The sequence below is a fragment of the Pogoniulus pusillus genome, chromosome 26 (genome assembly GCF_015220805.1).
Source record: "Pogoniulus pusillus isolate bPogPus1 chromosome 26, bPogPus1.pri, whole genome shotgun sequence".
NCBI classification, from domain to species: Eukaryota; Metazoa; Chordata; class Aves; order Piciformes; family Lybiidae; genus Pogoniulus; species Pogoniulus pusillus.
The window spans coordinates 1,526,730-1,541,314 of record NC_087289.1 but is presented as its reverse complement, the minus strand read 5'-3'; the positions used below and the strand labels follow the sequence as shown (position 1 = coordinate 1,541,314).

At 52.8% G+C, this 14,585-nt stretch overlaps 1 protein-coding gene across 2 annotated transcripts; it reads right to left on the bottom strand.

The window, feature by feature from the left end:
- Nucleotides 1-3,088: 3,088 nt before the first annotated feature.
- STRIT1 (small transmembrane regulator of ion transport 1) lies at nucleotides 3,089-7,145 on the bottom strand. 2 transcript variants are annotated; one of them, XM_064164791.1, is made up of 3 exons: nucleotides 7,038-7,145; nucleotides 4,058-4,157; nucleotides 3,089-3,189 (listed from the first exon to the last, which is right to left on the bottom strand). In XM_064164791.1, the coding sequence occupies exons 1-2, from the start codon at nucleotides 7,048-7,050 to the stop codon at nucleotides 4,063-4,065; spliced, it is 108 nt and encodes a 35-aa protein (XP_064020861.1). In that variant the 5' UTR covers nucleotides 7,051-7,145; the 3' UTR covers nucleotides 3,089-3,189; nucleotides 4,058-4,062. The 2 variants fall into 2 exon arrangements, with proteins under 2 accessions (XP_064020861.1, XP_064020860.1); XM_064164790.1 differs by lacking the exon at nucleotides 7,038-7,145 and adding an exon at nucleotides 4,264-4,353.
- Nucleotides 7,146-14,585: the final 7,440 nt, after the last annotated feature.

The following is a 14,585-nucleotide window of genomic DNA, read 5'->3' as shown; positions in this document are numbered from 1 at the left end:
AGAAAGCTGCTCACAGTCAATGTGTGCAGAGCACCTTTGCTCACAGAGAGCTCAGTCTTGGGGGATGCAGTGCAGCTCGTCAGAGCTTAGGTCAAGGGAGGTTCTTGTGCCCCTGTGCTCAGCACTGCTCAGGCCACCCCTGCAGTGCTGTGTCCAGCTCTGGGCTCCTCAGTTGCAGAGAGATGTTGAGGTGCTGGAAGGTGTTGAGAGCAGGGCAGGAAGGCTGGGGAGGGGCCTGGAGCAGAGCCCTGTGAGGAGAGGCTGAGGGAGCTGGGGGTGTGCAGCCTGCAGCAGAGGAGGCTCAGGGCAGAGCTCATTGCTGTCTACAACTACTTGAAAGGAACTTGTGGCCAGGTGGGGTTGGGCTCTTTTGCTAGGCACCCAGCAACAGAATGAGGGGGGACACTCTCAAGTTGTGCCAGGGGAGGCTCAGGCTGGATGCTAGGGTTCTGTGATTCTGTGCTCCACAACCTCCCTGGAGGTGTCCAGGGCCAGGTTGGATGAGGCCTTGAGCGACCTGTTCTAGTGGGAGGTGTCCCTGCCTATGGCAGGGGCTTGGAGCTGGCTGAGCTTTGAGGTCCCTTCCAACCTAAACCATTCTGTGATTCTACGGTCTGGGCGCAGCACCAGCTGCAGAGACTGGGATCCTCCAACTGCCTGACATACTTCATGGTTTATCCTCTCTCTTCCAGGACACTCAATGACACAGGATTGCCTCTCTGCCTGCTTCCTTCACAGGCCAGCAGGCTTGGTGTGACAGCGTTGCCAAAACTCAGTGTCCCGCTTCGGGGCTTCTGCTGGTAGCTGCTGGAGTGGCAGAGGAATTTTCATGCTTGCACTAAGTCAAATAGTTTTGGTTTGTTTCCATTCCTAAAGGGTAAGAGACACTGACCACAGCTGGAGACAGGATGTCTGCTGCTTCTGACTTCCTCACCTTCCCCAGATCACACAAACTGCCTGAGCAGGACTCAATAAACCTTTTTCTGCCTAACTCCATCAAGGGTCACTAAGGGTTTTTTTCATACCCCAAGCATGCACCTCGACAGCATTTTTCAGCTGCCTCCCACAGTCAGTTCTCTATCTGGAGCTGGAATTACCAACGATTTGGCCTTCTGAGAACTGAAACCTTTCATTAGGAAAATCTTTGAGCTGAGAAGCTTGGAGCTGCCTGAGAAATGCAGCGGCTCAGATGATCTGATCACTGCTGCTGAGTTAAATCGCCAGGTCATTGGAAGGTCTCAAGGCACAGCATCAAATGGGTGAATGTAATTATCTCCAACCCTAATTAAAACAGGCAAGACCCCTAGTCCAAGATAAGCAGAGGCCACAGGGCATCTGAGCCACAGTTCTGGCCATGGTCTGCTGCACAGCAGACCTCTCAAGCCTAAGCAAGGCTGATGTTTTCTTTTTGAAGGACATCCATGTTTCTCTTTCATAACAATAGATTCCAAGGAGTTTTCCCTATAATATGGCTAAAAATACCTCCTCAGGCAGCATGAGAACTGAACTCTTGTCTGTGGCCATCAAGCTGGAAGTTGCTTAGCTGGTAGCAGCTACTTAAAAGGCTTGATAGTCAGTGGCATGCCATGAAAGGCCAAGTTTCTCCAGCCAGGTGTAAGAACACCATAGCAAGGCTGATCCAGGCAGCACTACATCAGTCAGAGACTCACAGAATGGTTTGGCTCAGAAGGGACCTTAAAGATCATTTAGTTCCAACCCTGACATGGGCAATGACACCTCTCAGATCTAGTTCTAATGCTGCCATGGGCAAGGACACCTCCCAGATCTAGTTCCAACCCTGCCATGGGCAAGGACACCTTCCAGATCTAGTTCCAACTCTGCCATGGGAAGGGACACCTCCCAGATCTAGTTCCAACTCTGCCATGGGAAGGGACACCTCCCAGATCTAGTTCCAACTCTGCCATGGGAAGGGACACCTCCCAGATCTAGTTCCAACTCTGCCATGGGAAGGGACACCTCCCAGATCTAGTTCCAACTCTGCCATGGGAAGGGACACCTCCCACTAAACCAGGTTTCTTATGGCCCCATTCAGCCTGGCCTTGAACACCTCCAGGGAGGGGGCATCCCTGGCTCCCCTGGGCAGCCTGTTCCAATGGCTGCAAGGCCCACAGCTGAGTATACAACTGTTTGGTAAGCCATGCAACACCAGCCAGGGCACTGTGGTACAGCCTGCCTCACCTCAAGGCCCCTGATCCTCCCAGCCTCTGCCTTGGTGAGGCTGAACTGCCTCCAGAGCTGACAGCAGGGCACCAAAAGTGGAACTTCAGAGAACTGGAATGGTTGCCAATGGAGAAACATCCAAGTGGGGCTCGAGCAGCATGTAAACAGAGGAGAGCAGCAGTTAATTTGGTAGTTAGCCATTGTTAACTAAACCCCATGTGTGTGAGGGCTTAGAGTCCACGTCATGCATTTGAGGATTCATTGCTTCCAGGCAGCCTGCTCTGCCTGCTCCCCAGTTTCTAAAGGCCTTTTCCCTGCCCTGTGTGAGTCTGTCACTTCAGAGCATTCACTCAGGCACTCCCACCCCAGCTCTTGGGGCAGGCAGGGTAACCACCACACTATTGGCAATTCCATCTTTTAGTTTTCCACTACAAAACTTAACAGTTTCTATCGAGCTGCTTCATCCCCAGCTCAGTGCATCTCACCCATGAGCTAAACTCCCTTTTCCCTCCATCATTGCATTGCTGCCTCTGGGAATATTGCTTCCAAAACTGCTTAGGCTCAAAGTAGCTACACCAAAGAGGCTGGAGAATGAGCAGGCATCTGACCTGACAGGTATCAGTAACCTGACAGGGGACTCATCCCTGGAGATATTCAAGGTGAAGCTCAACAAGGCTCTGAGCAACCTGATCTAGTTGAGGATGGCCCTGCTGACAGCAGAGAGGTTGGGCTGGGTGACCCTTGGAGGTCTCTTCCAGCCCAGCCCATTCTGTGTGATTCTGTGACCTGCCACTGGCCTCCAGAAGCTCCTGAAAACTGGGACAGTACTTTGATGGTTCTTCCTAATGCTGTAATGAGCCTTTCAAACCTTGTTTGGAGGTAAAAAGTGCACACCATGTTTGCAGTCTTGGTGCTGAAAAGAGCTCATTTTATACACATTGTACTCATTAGAAAGTTCTGTTTCACTTCCAGGTTCTTCTCATCCACACAGCTGCAGATTCTGCTGCCCTGTAAAACAAAGAAAATTGCATTTGACAAGAATCACAGACTCAAGCAGGTTGGCAGAGAGCTCCAAGCTCATCCAGCCCAATCTAGCACCCAGCCCTGCCCAACCAACCAGACCATGGCACTAAGTGCCCCAGCCAGGCTTGGCTCCACCACCTCCATGGGCAGCCCATTCCAATGCCAATCACTCTCTCTGCCAACAACTTCCTCCTCACATCCAGCCTGAACCTGCCCTGCCACAGCTTGAGGCTGTGTCCCCTTCTTCTGCTGCTGGGTGCCTGGCAGCAGAGCCTGATCCCAGCTGGCTACAAAGGCAGCACTCAGGGCTGTCATGGAAGGCTAAAAGGCCTAAAACATCTCCTGGATTGCTCCACCCTTCTGCTGCTGGGGGAAGCCAGGGCAGGAGGGAAGCAAAGGCTTGGGCCATTATGTCCCCTCCCAGAGTGAATAAGGACAAGCAAGGCCTGGTCTCACCTAATATGGTCAGTTTGACAAAGTGCCATTCTGCTTGGTGAATCTCTGTGGCCAAAGGAGCCTTTGCACTTGGGCAAATGATATAAGTGGAGCTAAGGTGTTCTGACAACCTGCTCTGGCAGCAACAGAAGAAGGAGACACAGCCTCAAGCTGTGCCAGGGCAGGTTCAGGCTGGCTGTTAGGAGGAAGCTGTTGGCAGAGAGAGTGATTGGCATTGGAATGGGCTGCCCAGGGAGGTGGTGGAGTCTGTGTGTCTGGAGGTGTTGCAGCCAAGCCTGACTGGGGCACTTAGTGCCATAGTCTGGTTGGTTGGATAGGGCTGGGGGATAGGTTGGATTGGGTGAGCTTGGAGCTCTCTTCCAGCCTGGCTGATTGCAAGGGGGTACAAGTCACTTACTTCCATCAGGAGAAGACAATGTAAACCATCAGGGCACAGCCCACGATCCAGCCAGCTGCAAGGAGCAGGGGAACCAGGAGACGTGAAAGTGGGACTTGGGCTGAAAGAGAAGAGAGGGGCTTTGGCAGCAGGGCCACCTCACATGGACACTGAGTCCACTGAATTCAACACCTCCCCCCCCCAGCTGTCAGGGAGCAGGAGGATACCTGTGAGCTCAGGCCACATTGTCTGTGGGTGCTGTTTTTAGCAGTCACCACATCTTGGCAGGCTTCCTAATGGGAATACACAGCTCAAGCCCAAAGGGATTTCATGGTGTGGCCTCTGCAACTAGAGAGGTACAAGGCTTAGCACCCCCAAAAGCAGCAGGGCACAGGGAGGGGCCAAGGATGGTTCTGCCCTTGGTCTCTGGAGGTCATCAGGAGAACATCTGTACAGGGCTTCACTGAGAGCAGCTGTCCCAGCAGGTTCAGGACTCAGTCCTTGACATGTAGCAGCTTCTACAAGTGGCCCTCTCACTCCAAGCAGGACATTGAGGGGCTGGGGCAGGGCAACAAATCTGAGGAAAGGTCTGGAGAACAGGGCTGGGGAGGAGCAGCTGAGGGTGCTCAGCCTGGAGAAGAGGAGGATGAGGGCAGAGATCATTGCTCTCTACAGCTCCCTGAAAGGAGGTTGCTGTGAGGTGGAGATTGGGCTCTTCTCCCTAGCATCAGGTGATAGGAGAGGAAATAGGCTGAAGTTGTGCCAGGGGAGGGTTAGGTTGGATATGAGGATCAAGTTCATCAAGGATGGGCACAGGCTGCCCAGGGAGGTGGTGGAGTCCCCAGCCCTGGAGGCGTTCAAGAAACGTGTGAGCATGGCCCTCTGGGACATGGTTGAGTGGCCACGATGGTGTTGGAAGGTTGGACTTGGTGATCTTGGAGGGCTTTTCTAGCTGGTTCTAAAAGTCTCCTTAGGCCTGTGCTGCCCACTAGAACAAGCTGCAAGATTACAGGGAGCCCAGCACAGGAGGTGGCTCCTGAAGGAACATGGAACAGGCAGGAGCAGTGCTTTAGCTAAATGTCTTTCTGTAGAGCATCAGAATTTCCAGGAGCCTTCACCAGCTCCCTGCAAACAGCAGAAGCTTGCCAGAAAGCTGCCTGTCAACCTCTGGGATCAGATTGCTCACTGATACATGACAACATTTCAAAGCACATCTTTCTGCACTGAAAAGCTTTCCAGGTTCCTGAAGGGATTAATAAGTGATGCAAACCTCTCCATGACACCTCGCATGCTTTACATCAAGCAGACAGACCTGGGAGGGACTCTCAATAATTTAAGGTTTTCCCACATTGCTCTCTTGAAGCTCTGCACAGCACAACCACATCTCACCATGCCACTGCCCTGGAGAGAGAGCAGACAGAGAGGAGATCCCCCTGCTGCCAGCAAAACACTAAACACAGAAGCAACTAAAAAGAGAACCTGAGACAATCCTGCTCTGAAACTGGATGTCCTTTTGCCACAGGGGACTCCTCAACCTGCTTTATTTAAGGGCTGTTATTGCTTGGACACTCTGTAAGGCAAAGCTGCTTCTGCTGGGAACCATTTCTCTGTAGCTGCCATTTGTGGAGAGATTTTGAGTTGAGTTTTTTTTTCCTCCCCATTGTAGTATTTTTTCCTAGCTTCAGTCATGAGTTTGTCTCCAAATAAAGAGGTCAGAGCAGCAGGTACCCAACACTTCTGCTATGCTACAGCAGATTGCTCTGCACATGACTGACAGGGTCCTGAGCAATGCACTTGGGCAGGTCAGAGCCCTGGGAATTGCCCATGATGGGGTGCCCAAGTGCCCTGGTGAAGCTAAGGAGCCTTCAACTGCAGGACACAGCAGCACAGGCTTCCAAGCTAAATACAGCCTAAACACACTGACCAGCCTAGAATCACAGAATCAGGGCTGAAAGGGACCACAAGGATCAGCCAGTGCCAACCCCCCTGCCATGCCCTGGGACACCCTACATCTGACCCAATGCACTATATGGTTAAGCACTGATTCCTGCTGGAGTTCCAGCATCATTCCTGTGGATATCAATGGAAGCTGGAATCAATACCCTGCTGAGCTCTGAGTCTAGCACAGTTCTGCTGTCCTCCTTAGGCACCAGGGAGTAATGCTGCTAGAGAAGGGAGAGAAAAGTCTTTAAAGTTGGTTGTGGTGGTAAAAAAGGGAGGGGAAAGTCTTCAAACCTGGTAAGGAGGGTAAAAAGGGAGAGGGAAGTCTTCAAACCTGGTAATGAGGGTAAAAAGGGAGAGGGAAGTCTTCAAACCTGGTAATGAGGGTAAAAAGGGAGAGGGAAGTCTTCAAGCCGTGGTGATGAGGGTATAAAGGGAGAGGAAAGTCTTCAGGCCCTGGTAATGGTGGTAAAAAAAGGGAGAGGAAAAGTCTTCAGGCCCTGGTGATGGTGGTAGAAAAGGGAGAGAAAAAGTCTCCAAGCCCGGGTGATGGTGGTAGAAAAGGAGAAGAAAGTCTTTAAAAGCTGAGTCTAGTTCCGAGGTTGCATTCCGGAGGTACTTGCAGAAGGCAGAGCACCACCTGAGTGCCTGCAGACAGCCGCCAGCAGGACGAACTCGCAGCCACTTCACCATCCAAACACAAAATGCCACTGGGGGGGAGGAGGTTAAAACCTAACGGAGTCAGCCTTCAGCCAGCCTTGCCCCTCGGATTTCAGCCGCCCTGCCAGGGCATTTAAAGGGCTGCCACTCCTGCCTCGGCGGGCACAGCGATGTGAAAGCAACTTCAAAAGACAGCGACAAAACCTGCAGCGAACAGCAGGGCAGGGCTCAGAAACGCAAGAGGAGCCCAAGCTGCTTTCAGCTCGTTGCTGTTAGCAGAAGGAGCTGTTAAACCGAGGACTCTCTCTGCTGCAATGTCAAACCCAAAGCACAGGAGCACACAGTGCTGAGCATTGTCCCCTTGCACTGCTCGGGTTGAACACACAACTCTGCATCTTACCTGCTTCTGCCATTCCCCCCTCTGCTGCTTTTGTTGGCAGGTTTCAAGGTTTGCTTCTGCAGCTGCTCCTGGGAGCCTTGGGATGCTTTAAATAGGGGAGATGTGGAATGTGCTGCAGCTGCCTTGCTCTGCGATGCCAGGTTTGGCTCTAGCCACTCCATTGTCTAAAAAGGCAGGAGGTCGAGGTTAGCTCTTCCTATTCCAGACACAAAACCTGGAATGAAGAGGGGTCACAGGGCTCCAGAGCACAGAACAGCCCTGAGAGGAGGAACTGCTGAGCGAGTCGGAGCTGTTTAGCCTGGAGAAGAGCAGCCTGAGGGGGATCTCAGCAGTGCTGATCAGTAGGTAAAGGGAGGGGGTCAGGAAGATGGGACCAGGCTGTGTTTGGTGGTGCCCAGTGACAGGACAAGGGGCAATGGGCACAGACTGGAGCATGAGAAGTTCAGTCTGGAGAGGAGAAGGCTCCCAGGTGACCTCATTGTGGCCTTGCAGGATCTTAATGGGACTACAAGAAAGCTGGGGAGGGACTTTTGAGGCTGTCAGGGAGTTACAGGACTGGGGGGAATGGAACAAAGGTGGAAATGAGGAGAGTCAGCCTGGAGCTTAGGAAGAAGTTCCTCAGCATGAGGGTGGTGAGAGCCTGGCAGGGGTTGCCCAGGGAGGTGGTGGAAGCCTGATCCCTGGAGGTGTTTCAGGCCAGGCTGGCTGAGGCTGTGGGCAGCCTGCTCTGGTGTGAGGTGTCCCTGGGCATGGCAGGGGGGTTGGAACTGAATGATCTTCATGGTCCCTTCCAACCCTGCCTGATTCCTGGATTCTATGATCTGAACAAGAGGAGGAACTTCTTTAATTTCTGGGTGTCAGAGCCCTGGAGCAGGCTGCCCAGAGAGGCAGTGGAGCCTCCATCTCTGGAGAGATTCCAGACCCACCTCATCATGTTCCTGTGTGACCTTCTCTAAGTGACCCTGTCTTGGCAGAGGGGTTGGACTGGGTGATCCCAGAGGTCATTCCCAACTGGGAGTGGGATCCCAGTCTGGGATTCTGTGGGCTCTTTTGAAGAGGGAGAGGAAGGAGGATGAAAACTGCTTTGTGGCCTCTTTACAACCACGAAACCACACTGGATGAGGCCATGGAATATTTGTGTACACCCACGTACCCAAAGCATGACAGGGATCCAGTTCACATCATTCACCTCTCTCCTACCAAAAACCCAAGCCAAGTCCTCTTCTGGAGCACTTGCAGATGAATTTCTGTAGGTGTTAGCTACTTGCTAAGCTTCAGCAGCTATCTTGCACTCCACAAAGCAGGGAGGCACTGGAGTGAGCTGCCCAGGGAGGTGGTGGAGTCACCCAGCCTGGATGTGTTTAAAGGTAGTTTGGATGTGGTGCTTAGGGATATAGTTTAAGGTGAATCTTGTAGAGCAGAGTTCTAGGTTGGACTTGGTGACCCTGAGGGGCTTTGCCAACCTGCATGTTGATTTTGTGATTCTGAGGCACGTTTAGTGCCCTCCCTCTGAAAGGTTCTGGGTTGTCATTCCTCCTGTGTGACAAAACTCAATGGAGGAACATTCCTAGAATAATCTGGGAATGGTTTTGTCCTAACTAGGATAAAGAACTGCAAACTGTTTGTCAACCAGAAGAGAAAACACAAAGAGCAGTGCCAGGTCAGAGCCAGAAGCACACCAGCTTGTGGCACCCAAAAGGAGATTGCTTAGGGTGATCCTGGCCACAGTTTTTGTCCAGTAAGCATAAGAAACCCTCCCAAAGCTTACTGGGGAAGTGAAGACCTGTCAAGAGCATCAAAAGGAGCCCCCAGGTGAATCACAGAATGGTTTAGGTTGGAAGGGACCTCAAAGCTCAGCCAGTTCCACCCCCTCCCCAACATAGGCAGGAACATCTCCCACTAGAACAGGTCACTCAAGGCCTCATCCAGCCTGGTCCTGAACACCTCCAGGGAGGTTGTGGAGCACAGAAGCACCGAAAGGGATCTTTGATCACATTGGGTGCTTCTGTGCTCCACAACCTCCCTGGGCAACCTGTGCCAGTGTCTCACCTTCTTCCTAACACCCAGTTCTTCCCCATGAGGATGGTGAGACACTGGCTCTTGTTCAGCCTACTATGTCCTAGCACCCCCAGGTCCCTTTCTTCCTGGCTGCTCTGCAGACACCCAGTGCTACACCAACAAAGCAGCTGGGAGAGAGCCTTTGAAACCCCCACAGCAGAGGCCATTAAAACCTCTGCTTTATTGTTCCAAGAATGCTTTTTTTGTGTGTGTGTGTGTCCTAGATGCAAGAATGGAATTGGTGGGCCCCAGGCTACACATGACTTGTAGCCATCTAGCAGAGAACATTCATCTGGAATGACCAAAACAATGAATGGCAGTGGAATGGTTTGCATACAATTATTTGTATTGCTGTGAGCAGTCTCTTAGAAACCAGCCTGACATGCAAGAGGGTGATTGAGCAGCACTCAACTCTGGCAGGACCTTGCTGGAGACAGTTGGTTTCCATCAGTGCTGAAATCAGCTTTGTATAGATTGGGTTCACTGCATACTATAAACAGTCCCCACTTTGGGGTCTGTTTGGTATCAATTCCAAGATGATGATGACAGGAAAATAACTGAAGCCAAATTGTGTCACCTAAAGAGGCTCTCATCAGTGCTTTAATCAACATCTCAACCAACCTGTTCCTCAGCCAGGCTCTGCTCGCTGGCTCTTGGGTTCTTCTCTCTCTCTTTGTACCAGGAGATACTTCAAAACAGCTCCTTTCAGGCACCCTTGCCACTTCTGCAAATGCAACAGAAGCACTGAGCTTATTAGACCCCACTAACACCAGCTCCATACCAGCAAGGCTCTGCTCCCTGCAAGATCAGACCCCACTAGCACCAGCTCCATACCAGCAAGGCTCTGCTCCCTGCAGGATCAGACCCCACTAGCACCAGCTCCATACCAGCAAGGCTCTGCTCCCTGCAGGATCAGACCCCACTAGCACCAGGTCCACACCAGCAAGGCTCTGCTCCCTGCAAGATCAGACCCCACTAGCACCAGCTCCATACCAGCAAGGCTCTGCTCCCTGCAGGATCAGACCCCACTAGCACCAGCTCCATACCAGCAAGGCTCTGCTCCCTGCAGGATCAGACCCCACTAGCACCAGCTCCATACCAGCAAGGCTCTGCTCCCTGCAGGATCAGGCCCCACTAGCACCAGCTCCATACCAGCAAGGCTCTGCTCCCTGCAGGATCAGGCCCCACTGACACCAGCTCCACACCAGCAAGGCTCTGCTCCCTGCAAGATCAGACCCCACTAGCACCAGCTCCATACCAGCAAGGCTCTGCTCCCTGCAGGATCAGACCCCACTAGCACCAGCTCCATACCAGCAAGGCTCTGCTCCCTGCAGGATCAGGCCCCACTAGCACCAGCTCCATACCAGCAAGGCTCTGCTCCCTGCAGGATCAGACCCCACTAACACCAGCTCCATACCAGCAAGGCTCTGCTCCCTGCAGGATCAGGCCCCACTGACACCAGCTCCATACCAGCAAGGCTCTGCTCCCTGCAGGATCAGGCCCCACTAACACCAGCTCCATACCAGCAAGGCTCTGCTCCCTGCAGGATCAGGCCCCACTGACACCAGCTCCACACCAGCAAGGCTCTGCTCCCTGCAGGATCAGGCCCCACTTCCTCCAGCAGGAGCACAGGACTTAAAGGATTTTTGGGAGCTGAACTCCTGTCTGCCAGCTAACAGCAACCAGCTGCTAACACACTGCTCATAGATCTGAACATCACCTTAAACCCAGCAGGATTTCTGCCACCTGTGACTCTGCAGGATTTACTCCTGGCAATTTCCTGCTGGTTTGCACCATTCAAAGCCTGGCTGGGGCACTTAGTGCCATGGTCTAGTTGATTGGCCAGGGCTGGGTGCTAGGTGGGACTGGATGAGCTTGGAGGTCTCTTCCAAACTGGTTGATTCTATTCTCTTCTATTCCATTCCATCTCCAGATCTGCACATTAAAGACTCAAGGAGTCCCTTCAAAGGATCATAGTGCTTTGCCCAGGGAAGCCCGGGAAGGGTCTGCCACTGGTTTCTTGAGAGCAGCTGGAAGCAGTGGGTGCACCAATGGAGTATCTTACACAGCCACTCTCAGAGTACTGAATGTCTCTGGTACTGCTTGTCCCAGCATCCCAGCATGGTAGGGACTGGAAGGGACCTCTGGAGATCATCCAGTCCAAACCCCCTGCTCCAGCAGGGCACCCACAGCAGCTTGCCCAGCAGCACAGTGCCATGGGCGGCTTGGAAGCTCTCCACACAAGGACACTCCACAGCCTCTCTGGGCAGCCTGCTCCAGGCCTCCACCACCCTCACACCAAACCTCCTGTTGAGATGGAACCCCCTAGATTCCAGTTTGTGCCCATTGCCCCTTGTGCTGTCCCTGGGCACCACTGAACACAGCCTGGCCCCAGCCTCTTGCCCCCAGCCTTTAGCTGTTGCTGAGCATTGCTCAGCTGCCCTCTGGGGCTGCTCTTGTGCAGGCTCTCAGCCCCAGGGCTCTCAGCCTCTCCTCATAGGCCTCCACTGCTGAGTTTTCCCAGTCCTCTGCATTCCTGACAACACACTTCACCTTCCTCACTCTTGCCTTTCCCAGGCATCAGGTAAGGAGAGGGATTTCATCCCTGCTCATCCACCACGGGTATGCTGCTGGAGCCAGCCTGAGGGCTGTGCGAGATCGGCTCCTGCCCTGCGCACCGCAGCGTGTGGCACTGCTTCGAGGCAGCAGAAGCAAAGCAGGCTTTACCTCTGCCTGGCTTTGCCACAGAGCAGACTCTTTGGGGCTAAGGTCCAATCTGTTATAAAAAGAAAGATGATTTTGCTCTCTGTGCTGTGCAGCTACTGAAACCCTCCTCTCTGCCCCCATCGTTTTGCTGCCTGCTGAGCTGTCCCTGTCACAACCCTCTCTGCCGTGGTCCTGCTAATTATATCTAATACATCTGATCTAATGGAAATAATTCCTACCAGGAACCAGCTATTCCTAACGAGACAAGCTGACCTTCACAGACTGGGCTTTTTCCAGCCCTGCTTGCCTTAAGCAAGGGCAAAGAGTCGTTGCTGTTCACAACAATTTTGCTAACTAACCCCCTTAAATTTAGCTCCCGGCACAGTGAGTCTTGCCCTGCCAGTGGCAAGCAGGAGGTTAGGGGTAGAAAGCAAAGGATCCTGTCACAATACAGACAGTGTAGTAAACAAACCTTCTGCTTGGAAGAGGGGAAATGAACTGCAAACAGAAATTCCACAACAGATCTCAATCCCAGCCATGGGGGGGACACACACACACATGGCAGGGAGACAGTTTCAAAACAGAAAACACAAAGAGAGCACAAAAGGCCTGAAGAAAACCTCCAGAGGATGATCTTTGGCCCAAAAGTTGCTGCTGGAGAACAATGCTCCAGAAAAACAAGTCCCTGGTTTTTGTGTTTCAGTTGACAGTGTCGTTTTTATAGGCTATTTGTTATGTGTGTTTGTGCTGGGATGATGAAATGCTACCCAGATGACTAAACCGGACTGAGCTGCTGAGCTCTGGTCAGAAGTGAGAGCTCTTTTTTAGCCCTTAGAGCCTTGAGGTACTCAAAGAGATTTGTCTCACTTAAAGCAGCTTTGGAGCAACCTCCTTGACTTCAATCCCATTAACTGCTCCAAGCTAGGAATGCACTTTAAATGCTTTAAATGCCTTTGGTACTTTCGGTGAATGAGAGCCAAGGTTAGGAGGAGGAACTGAGTAAGGCAGCAGGGCTGAGAGTCCTTGCAGAGGAGCAAGCAGCTGGAGGAGGAACAGCAGCAGAGATGTTTTAGAAAATAGGAAATTCTCTTCTTCAGATCCATGTTGGACTTTGCCAGAAGGGAAAAACCAAATGAAAACCAAACCCAACCCAACCAACCACCAAACACCCCAGACAAATAAAACCCACAACTGCCCCCCCAAAAACCCAACCCAAACCCCCAACCAACCAACCAGCCAAGGGAAGGCAAACCTGAGAAGCTGAGGCTGCTGTTGGGTCTGGTGGCTGGCTGGAGGCTGTCCTGGGGGTGTGCAGCCTGCAGAAGAGGAGGCTCAGGGCAGAGCTCATTGCTGTCTGCAGCTGCCTGAAAGGAGGCTGTAGCCAGGTGGGGTTGAGCTCCTCTCCCAGGGCCAGAAGAAGGGGACACAGCCTCAAGCTGTGCCAGGGCAGGTCCAGGCTGGATGTGAGGAGGAAGTTGTTGGCAGAGAGAGTGATTGGCATTGGAATGGGCTGCCCAGGGAGGTGGTGGAGTCTCTGTGGCTGGAGGTGTTGCAGCCAAGCCTGGCTGGGGCACTTAGTGCCATGGTCTGGTTGGTTGGGCAGGGCTGGTGCTAGGTTGGGCTGGCTGAGCTTGGAGCTCTCTGCCAACCTGCTTGATTCTGTGATTCTATGAATGGCATCAGTCACCAAGCCCCAGCCACACATGCTGCTGGCCACAGGGAGTGGTGAGAGCCCTCAGCAAGCTCCTGGACTCTTGTTGTGGCAAAGCTGTGGTGAAGGGTTGGAGGGAAGGATACCCCTCGCTGTGCTCAGCTGTGTCCCACCTCTCATCACAAAGTGCATTGTTCCACCCGTGGCTGCTCCTTCAGTCACACAGAGGAGTTGTGGAAGCCTGCTGTGGTTTGAAAGGCTCCATCCTGGGCCACACTCCAAAGCTCTGGCTGACCAAACTGGGGTTGTTCAGCCTGGAGGAAAGCAGGCTGAGGGGAGACCTTCTGGCTCTGTACAGCTCTCTGAAAGGAGGTTGGAGCCAGGTGAGGGTTGGGCCCTGCTCCAGCTCTTGCTTCAGCCCTGAGCTCCCTGCCTGAAAACAACTCACTAGGCTGAAGCTCCTGCACCCAGAAACAAGGCCTGGCTTGTGTGACTTGAGCTCATGAGCTGAGGGGAGCCAGGCACAGGCTGCAAACATTTCTGTGTCCTCTGAAGGAGATCAGATCGTGCCAGCAAGGAGTACAATGGAGAACACAACCTGGCTGAGGAAAAGAGGATGTATTCATTAAGAGAAGTGATGAAAGGCTTTCTGCAGTGCTGTCTTGATCCAAGACTGAAATGGTTTCTTGATCTGATCATTCTCATCAAGCACAACTACCGGACAAGGATGGGGCAAGATGACTTCAGTGGCTCCTTCAGAACAGCAGGAAGCATTTCTTCAGGATCTTTTCTCTTGAATTAGGAAATTACAACACAACTGAGCATGAGCCAGCCTGGAATTTGAACCCTCAAGCCACTTCCCCCCTAAAGTGCACCTTCCCCAGAAGCAGTACCCACAGGCAGCTTGCTCTGCTCTGCAGATCAGGTCAGCAGCGTGGACAGAGGAATCAGTGCAGCCTCAGCAGGCTCGCAGATGGCACCAAGCTGTGTGGCACAGTTGACTTGCTAGAGGGCAGGGATCCATCCAGAGGGACCTGGACAGGCTGCAGAGCTGTACCCAGGCCAACTTCATAACACTCAGCAAGGCCAAGTGTAAAGTCCTGCACCTGGGTGGGTGCAGTCCCAAGCACAGC